The 9,702-nt window shown below is 44.4% G+C and overlaps 1 protein-coding gene across 1 annotated transcript; it reads right to left on the reverse strand.

Annotated features, from left to right (window-relative positions):
• Positions 1-446: 446 nt before the first annotated feature.
• Positions 447-7,096, reverse strand: ADO (2-aminoethanethiol dioxygenase). Its single transcript, XM_002820908.5, has one exon. It carries the CDS (start codon positions 3,867-3,869, stop codon positions 3,057-3,059), a length of 813 nt encoding a protein of 270 aa, XP_002820954.2. The 5' UTR covers positions 3,870-7,096; the 3' UTR covers positions 447-3,056.
• Positions 7,097-9,702: the final 2,606 nt, after the last annotated feature.

Raw genomic sequence — 9,702 nt, forward strand, 5'->3', positions numbered from 1 at the left:
CTCAGGTTAGAGTTGGAAAGCAAGAGGCAAGCCCTGAATTAAAGATATATTGCTTCTTCACCGGGCTGTAGAGCTAGAGCCCAAGATTCAGAATCAGTAACAGCTAAGTAATGGCAGAGTCCTCCCGAGATGCCAGGACTGAGGCACCTACAAGGAGACAATGAAAAGGGGGAATAAAAGGTGTGGATTTTGGAAGAAGTTCAGGGTTACTAGTGTTAAAAGCTCAGAAAACCCTCTCCTGTTGACAAAACACCTATTACTTAAAAAGCAGGCTATCACTTTCATTAATAAATAGCAGCTGGTGTAAATGCAACCCATTCAAATCAGGCTTAGTAAAAATCAATTCTCATAAAATAGTAAGTAGGTACACAATACTCTGCATTGATATAACTGGCCAGTGACAGAACCAGATACTTTAAAAGTTTCAGAAGCATTTAGACAGACAATTTCTCACCCATGAGGCAATTATTGCATTTATTATTCACCATAAAAGTGATTAATATCATTGTGCTCATTAGTCTTTCCAAGGGGAAGATAACTTTTATCCCACAGTTGTTATTAAAACATTATCTATATTGGAGGGAGTATACAGAAACACAATAGCAACACACCAAGTCAGTCATGACTAACGGTTTATGCACACAGGTGCAAGATACTTTCCGCACCACATTTTCTTTGTAATAAGCATATTCTTTCCTCAGTGGCTCACTAAAACAAGTTACATTTTGTCTTCACCACTAATTTACTCAGAATTTATTAGTGAACCAAAAGTTTCACTGTTCTTATTGGACTAAATCTGAGATATCATATTGCTGTTTTGGCCTGCAACAATTTCAGTTACTCTTTTGAAAAGCACCTTAGGTTTTTTCTTCCAAATTGCCTGTAATTGAAAACTTTAAAACTTCTTTTTTTCATAATGAAGTCATGAAAGTCTTCCTTTATTACTATCCTACAGCCAGGATGAGTTTTTGTAGCTTTAATGTACTAAGTTGTATTATAACACATACATTGCTATTAATAATCTTGGTAAGGTAATCAACTTTTTGCTACAATATAATCCAAAAAAGTATGTGATTGATAACCACATTCATTACTGTGCTATGGAAAAAAAAAACAAGACCTTTTATTTTGTGAAGTTTTCTAAGAAAATCATTTGCATATCTAGAATTTTATTTTCAAACTAAGTAGCATGAAGAACTGCTTCAAACTGCCCCCAAAGGCATTTTAAACTACACCAGAATGTGGAGCTACAATAAAACAATTTTAGCAACAATGGAGGAAATACTTGGTACTATGCCTGTGTCAGGTTTTATAATAAAGTGGCATGTCCTGTGGAATATCTTTTTGTGTTTTGTTTTGGTTTTATTTTTAAATCACTCACCAAGTATTTGCTTTTTTATACTATCTTAAAAACTGGGAACAAATACTCCCTCAACCTGGGTCTCTGTGTGCATAAAGAGGCAAAGGCACGTACTGTTTCCCTACATACGGGGTCAACATTCCACCAATAATAGCAAATCTCCCTTTATTATAGATATTAGAACTCTATTGCCACTTGGGCAAGTCAATCAAGAGGGCTTAGACGACAGCTGGGCAAATTTTAATGTGTTTATTTCTACAATTTGTTTTTATTAAAAGTCTTGTGAAAAAAAGGAATCCTATAAATAGTAAAAAGGGAGAAACAGTGCTCCATGGCCTGAAGCAAATGGTGTCAATACATGTGTAAACAAGGTAAGACTGCTTGTACTATTAAAAGCACAAAAATAAAACTAGTCACAGATAGCAAGACTTCATTTCAGGAGTTGCGAGTGGGAAGTAGGAAGTGTTTAATCCCAAGTTTTGGTGCCCTAAAATGGATAGTAGTATAGTTAATTCTCAATTCTTTAGCTGTGATCTTCTGTGCCTTCTATCTCTTCCTACAGAAAACCACATTAGATGAACCCAGCGCTCAGTCATTTTAGGGAGAGGGTTGAGACAACACTGCCAGCAACACAGCTGGAATCACCCGAGTCGGGAACATTAAAGTTCCTCCTGAGAGAATGTGAAACAGCTATCAACATAATATTTCTCCCTACTTTTACAGTAAAATATTGGAAGTAAATAAATATAGGGAATGCAACAGCTGGCTAGACGTGTTTTACATTCAGTTGTTTGGAAGCATAACACATTCAGCTCCTTTGAATCTTCCCGTTAGAAAATACAGAATTACTCTATCACCTTTTAAGGTACAGTAAGACAAGAAAAAATGTCATGTGAGGATAATACAGTCCTTGCATTAAAGGTGAATCTGTAACATGAAATCTGCTCAACTCACAGATCTGGAGATTCATAGGGAAGATAAGCTCTAAGTGACCATGTCACAGAGATATGCAGGTGCTGAATTTCTTAGTAGATGCTGCCTGAGTAAACCAGATGTGGCTACTGGGCAAAGGGAGGAAAGAAAATAAATCTTGTCCTCTACATGCATAGTTATGTTGTGAGAATGATCCCCAAACTGAAAAAATCATTTAGTTTTCACAAGGAATTAATTAGGCAGGCCAGCTCACTTTAAACAGTAGCTCATCTCTTTAAACCTAGTTTTTACCAATGACTTGAACTAAAAACAATTCAAACCACTGGGTCATGCACAGTCAATAAGTTAAAACTATTAAAAAAAAGGCATAAGGGCATGAGTGGAAAATAAACCCTATTTACCAAAGGGGTAGGGAGTGGGAGCAAGAAAACCACTTAGTATTTTGTATAGAATGGGGAAGAGAGGAAGATATTTTCATTATGGCTTTAGGATGGAAGCGCTTCAGATAGTCCCCTGCCCCATTCCTCCAAATCAAAGCCCCAGTGGCAGTGACAGTACCAGGAAACAATCTAGCCTCCCCGCCCACCCCGCCCCCATAACCGTGCCCGGCGGCCGCTGTCCAGTCGCCCGTGCTTCCCAAAGCTGCCGAGGAAGCGGCTGCTGCGCATTCCAGTAGATCCAACGCCCAGGCTAGGGGGTAGAGACAGCCCTTGTGGTAGGGTAGGGCACGTCTTCGGCCCACCGCTCCTGGGCGCCGGTGGCTTCAAGGGAAGACCTTGGGACCTGGATAGGGTTCTCCCTCGCACCAGAAGTCATCGGCCTGTGGGGTCTCCAGGAGCCACACCTCTCGAGGCAGGTCACAGGCCGAGCTGGAGGCCTCCTTGGGCCTGACCGGCTCCAGCACCCGGTAATAGTGGCAGTCCCGGCCATCGTCCGGGTCGTAGGGCGGGGCCAGGATGTCCAGGAAGGCGGCAGGCCCTTCCACGGCGTCGATCTGGTGCAGGTTGTCCCGGTGCGGTGTGAGGATGCAGGGGCCGCTCGCCTCGGTGTACTCGGCCCGCGAACGCAGCACGCCCGGGCGCACGGCTTCTCGCTCCCGGGGCTGCAGCGGCGGCTCGAACTGCTGCTCGGGCGGCAAGGCCCGCGGCCGTTGCCCGCCGCCCGCGTCTAGCTTGTCCATGCAGCTGATGCGCACGGTGCCGTATAGCACCTTGAGCATGCCGTGCATGCCCGGGTGGTCGTGCAGCGGGATGGACGTGCCGCTCTTGAGCAGGAACACCCCCAGGCTGAAGCCGTCCGTCTCGTAGATGTGCATGTAGGTGACTGGCGGCAGGTTGGGCGGCAGCGGCTGCAGTGTGGCCTTGCGCGGGGCGATGTTCAAGTCCTCGGCGCGGAGCTGGGTCAGGAGGCTCTTCAGCTTGCTCAGGTTCTCGGGGAAGCCCGGCGGCATCGGCGCCTCCGGGCCAGAAGCCGCGCCGCGATCGGAAGCGCCGCGGCCGCCCCCGCTGCCCCGGAAGGTGAGGCAAGCCTGGCGGGCGATCCGTTGGATCAAGGAGGCCATGTTGTCTCGGGGCATGGTCGGCTGCTCCTCCGCGTGCCGGGACCGGCCGCCTCCTTTCCTCCGCCCCTTGCGGTCCCCGGCGGCCGCCACGGCTGCCCCCAGCCCGGGTCGAGGCGGGAAGCCCCGCAACCCCCGGCCCGTCGGGCGCGCGGCACCGCCGCCAACCTCAGCAGCCACGCGCCCGCAACTGCCCGGCGCGCTCGCCTTGAGCCCCCTCTGAGCGCGCACGCGCACGCCCCACACCCCGCACTCACGCTCCGGGAGCAGATACCGGCCGCGCGGACGGTGCCAGCCTTTGCCTTACGCCCGGCGCTCCATTCATGCGGCCCGCACCTACGACGGTGGCCGGGCGCCCGGGGACCCTGCGGAGCATGCCGGGACTTGTAGTCCGGCCTTCCGCTTGAGCGCTGAGAGAGTTCAGTTTGTTGATTGGAAAATGGAGGAACTATTACACATGTTGGGCATAAAGCGATCTTTTTCAGGATGCAGAGGTGTTTTTCTTGTTTTAAAAAAGGTGAATCGGGGTGGAAGAGTAGTAGCCACTTGACTACAACTCCCGGCACCCCCCCGCAGGGTGGAGTGACGCACTTCCGTCAGCTGGCCCGCGGAGTAGTGGAGGCTCTTGGCCTTCATAAGGAAAGGGGCAAGGAGGGTCGTTAACCTTCTGGCGCCGCGGTGGGGCCTGGTTAGCCATGCAGGGTCGCCTTCCTTTGGCCTTGCCCCTGGGAAGGAGGCTGTTGAGTCAGCCTTAGCTCCTCATAGCGGCCTAGGCAGCACTGTCTCCCACGGGAATTGCAGGAGGGCGCTTTTGTAATTTTGTGTTTCCTAGGAGGGGAGGGGGTCCAGGCCGTCCTCTGTGATCATCAAGGTTACTCGGCCCAGCTGGGCCCAGCTGGGTCCAGCTGTTGTTTGCATCAGGACCTGATGACGCTGCTCTTCTGGTTGCAGAGAAGTATAGCTTTTTGCTGGAGAGAGTTGAGAGGCCCTTTACAGTGGTCGTGGATTCTGAACATACTAGTGGTTATCAAATCTTGGTTTGCCTGAGAAGGGGGAGGGGGCTTTTATAAATGCAGATTCCCTGTCGTCACCCAGAGATGGAGTTACTAGATGGTTCTGAGGCATCCTAGGAGAAACAGTGGCGTGCAACAGTCAGTTCAATCAGTAATTGTGAAATTGTTTCACTACACAGAGGCATCCTTCTCTGTGGCGTGAACTAACTTTTGGCATAAGTAAATGACTAGAAAAGCAAGACATTAGATACTATGACTTTAAACTTAACCCTGAGTTTAAAGTCTTTTTGGATTCCAAAGCTGAACATGGGTTTCTTGTACATTTTGTAATTGGAGTCGTTCAGTGAATCCTCTCCAGTTAAAATAGGCATACTTTTTTAGTAGATTACATAACCTGGCTAATGAGTACTCACAATATGCCAGGCACTGTGTTAAGTGCATTATATAATGAATGTTATACTATTTAATCCTTGCAGCAACTCTTAAGAGGCAGGCACTATTATTATTCCCAAACTGCAGATGAGGGAATAAGTTGTAGGATAGTGAATACTAAGTATCCAGCAAAGCATGAGCCGCAGAGCAGAAATAAGTACAGTCTTAACAAAAACAGCAGCTTGAATTGGTGTAAAAGCACCAAACGAGAGTCAGGATATTGTTGTTCCGGCCTACTGTGTGTACTTACAAGCTGTATGTCGTTAGGCAAATCCTACCCTTTTAGGGCCTCAATTTATTCATTTGTAGAATGCTGGTGTTAAGGGAACAAAAGTTCTGAACCCTACGCATCAGAACTCCCTGGGGAGCTTAAAAAATAAAGATCTTGGGGTCACACCTCAGAGATTTTGATTCAGAAGAACTGGAGTGAAGCCTATGATTTTTGTTTGTTTTTGTTTTTTTTTTGAGGGGTAACAAGGTATATCGTGAAGAGCGAAATAACAAAGCTTCCACAGCTTGGAAGGGGACCACAGCGGGTTGCCCCTATGATTTATATTTAAGATGCTTCCTCAAGCAATTCTTTTTTTTTTTTGAGACGGAGTCTGGCTCTGTTGCCCAGGCTGGAGGGCACTGGTGCGATCTCGGCTCACTGCAAGCTCCACCTCCAGGGTTCACGCCATTCTCCTGCCTCAGCCTCCCGAGTAGCTAGGACTACAGGTGCCTGCCATCACACCCGGCTAATTTGTTTTTCTGTATATTTAGTAGAGACGGGATTTCACCGTGTTAGCCAGAATGGTCTCGATCTCCTGAGCTCGTGATCCGTCCCCTCGGCCTCCCAAAGTGCTGGGATTAGAGGCGTGAGCCACGGCGCTCGTCCAAGCGATTCTTGATTATTAGCCCAGTTTGAGAACCACTGGTAGATCTGTAAATAGTGAACCAGCTTTCATTAGTTAAGAGGGTGGTTATTTGCTTTAGGAAAGGATTGTTAAGATTGATTCATTTTCAGAGGTTGCCATGCCATTGTTACGTTATTTAAATGTACTTTCAAAGCTCATAAATAAATTTCATACAGTCTTTTTCTAAAGTGAGGAATATTTGAGAGTAAAATTCCTCCCCTTCCTTTATTTACAAATATGGACTTTTATTTATTGGTTTTACTTCTATTAAGGTATAATTAGTGATAAGTATAGACTCCATGGAACACAGACTATATTAACATGCAGGTCTCTTGCACTTAATGGTTGTCCACACTTACTTAACTGAAGCTCAAAATTTTCATCTATAAAATGGGATAATATACCTGTGTAAATCACTGATGACACTATGTAGAACATAGTAGCTGCCCCATGACAGTAGCTATTATAGGTTTAAAATGGCTATAAGTTGTACTTAAAGACCAATGAATTTAAATAATACTAAACAAGTATTGAAATGGAATTTGACTTGTTTTGAGAATCAGCTTCAGGGTAGAGATAAAAAAGATTATTGCTTAAACCACTTACCTGGTAATTTGCTAGTCATCCTTTGGCCTGAGTTCAAAGTTTCTGAAGACTGCCTGTATCAGAATCACTTAGGAGTGTCTGTCAAAAGTGCAGATTCCCAGATCATGTCAAAACCTACTGCATCTGAATCTTTTGCACATTAAAAATTTTAAGAACCAGGCAGGCATGGTATGGTGGCTCATGCCTGTCATCCCAACACTTTGGGAGGCCAAGACAGGAAGATCGCTTGAGGACAGGTGTTCAAGGCCAGCCTAGGCAACATAGCAAGACCCCCGTCTTTACAAAAAAAAAAAAAATTAAAAAATTAGTTGAGCATGGTGATACACGCCTGTAGTGTATTCTGGAGGCTGAGGCAGGAGGATTGATTGAGCCGATGAGTTCAAGGCTGCAGTTAGCTATGATTGCACCCCTGCACCCAGGCTTAGGCAACAGAGTGAGACTGTCTCTCAAAAAAAAGTTTGTAAGAACTGCTGAGTGTCTACAGGGCATGTGGTACTTTTTAGGTCACAGTCTACCTCCATAATTCCTTTTGATGTTGCCCTTCATTCAGAGCTGCACGAATGGGTGATATTGACTCTATGGGCTTTTGCCCTTAAGAAGCAGTTTACTTGCCCTTCTGCCCCACTGCCAGTAGCATAGGCTGAGTGGGTTTCTATTAGCATTAACATCCTTCTTTTTTATCCTTGTTGATTCTGTAATTCTTCAGTGTTGTTATAAGCAAAATGGAGACCAAAAGAAATTCCGAAAGGGAACAGACAGGAAGAGAAGTGATAGTGAACAAATACTAGGAAAATGCATGGCAGAGACAAGGTTTGGGGAAAGTTTAGGATAGACAAAATCGATCGTTTGATAAACAGTCAGTATCCACTGGGTACCAGGCATTGTTCTAGGCTTTGGGGATTCAGCAAGGAACAAAGCAAGACAAAGTCCAAATTCCCAAGGAGTTTACCTGCGAGTAAATGTGTATGTTTGAGAGGATAGAAGTGTTATACAGCGCGAGTAAATGAGCAACATACTTTTCAGACAGAGATAACTTAGGAAGACAGTAAAACACAGTCATAGGATGGTGTGATATTTATTTGTGTGTGGTATGTTACTTTAAATTGGATTATCAGGAGTGACCAGATGTTAACATTTAAGCCACTTTTGAATGTTAAGGAGTTAGCCATGGAAAAATCTGGGGTCAGAGCGTTCCAAGACCAGGAAACATCCTTAAGATTATTAACAGGGTATTGACTATCACAACTTTGACCACGTAGAAAGGAACTTGGTATAATTAGGAGAGAAGATGAAGACCTGCGGGGTTAAGACTGCGTAGTGAGCTTCCAGGTTCCTGGAGGGAGATGCAGGTGGAGAGGCCAGTAGGGATTGTGTTATGTAGGCCTTATAGGCCGTGGGAGGGGGTAATAGGGAGTTGTAGGCTGTGGTAGGGAGTTGGATTTTATTCTAAATGCAGTGAGAAGTCTTTGGAGAGCTTTGGGCAGAGGAGTGATTTGATCTGTTTTACATTTTTAAGAGGTTGGTGGTGGGGTGAGTGTAACAGCAGGGAAACCTGAATGAGGGGCAGTAATCCGGAAGAAAGACAAGAGAACTAGTGTAAGGATAAGAATCTGTTTGAAGGTACAGCTGACAGGGCTTGCTGATGAGCTATTGCTTCAGCAATCTATTTCAAAGTGTATTTTCTCCATGTTTTTTCTTTCACAGGTTGACAGCTTTGTGGTGATAGGTAAGACTGATACAGCTTAAATCCCACCTCCTACCCACATCTATTAAATTTAGGAATGAGGGAAGCACACAGAACCATGAGTAAAGCTGAGATTTTTTTTTTCTCCTCCTTTACAGTTGCTTAATTAACCAGGAAACAAGGAGAGCTGGAAGAGCCCCCAGCCTATATGGATTTAACTCCACCTGTTCATTTCTATGATCTCTTCATTCTTTGGGAACTAGGCTTGTGCTTTTGCCTTTTGTTCTTCTTCCCCTACCTCTTGACTCTATGAGGACTGATTTTCTTTAATTCACAAGATACATTACCTTCTGGCTTTTACTCAAATCTTCTTCAGAATTCATTTGCCCATTTCTTTTGGTCACACTGAGATCCAGTGGAAAGAGTACAAAAGATTATAATGATATTCTCACATGCTCAGAGTTCCTAGTCTGCAGTTTTGTTTTGTTTTTGTTTTTAAAGTGGGAACTAAGGTTTATTTTTTCCCGAGTAGTCATTTCCACCTTATTCCGATATCTGCCTTTTATATTAGTATAGAACATGGTAAATAAATAGATAAAAATGTCCCCATTTTCAGACTAATTCATAATTATATTTGACGTATTTTGGATTCATATTATGGCTTTCCTTTCAGTTTTTAAAAAACATGAGTGTATATTTCTCATTCCTTATTATGAATGGATGTCATGTTGTAAGAAAAAATAATAATTTCAAAGTCAGAGGAGCTGGTGTCATGGCTTTGCCACTGACTAGCTGTGTGTTACCAAGCAAGTCCACCTTCGCTGGATCCCAGTTTCTGTGAGAGATGATCTGTCTGTCAGAGTCCTTCCAGCATCTCATTAGCTCAATGTGGAGGACAGAGACAATCACAAGACTGATTCAGACAAAACCAAACATATGTATTTTCTTTCATTTATCTAAAATTATTACACTATAATCCTCTTAGCTGTGTCCATCTCCATTAAGATCTTATAAAGTAACTCTGCCTACTCTAGTTCAAATTTGTGTGGTTGTCTGAAATCATATCACTTTGGAGTATGGGCTATTTAGCTAAATATGCTAAGTTCAGGGCTTTTTCATGTTTGGGTCAGACTTTAGGTGTACACATTGCACTAATAAATTGCAGAGGTTGTGTTGTGTGATACATGCCATAGACACAATTTTCTAATCGTAATTCTATA

This window comes from Pongo abelii, chromosome 8 (assembly GCF_028885655.2).
Source record: "Pongo abelii isolate AG06213 chromosome 8, NHGRI_mPonAbe1-v2.0_pri, whole genome shotgun sequence".
In the NCBI taxonomy this organism is placed as follows: Eukaryota; Metazoa; Chordata; class Mammalia; order Primates; family Hominidae; genus Pongo; species Pongo abelii.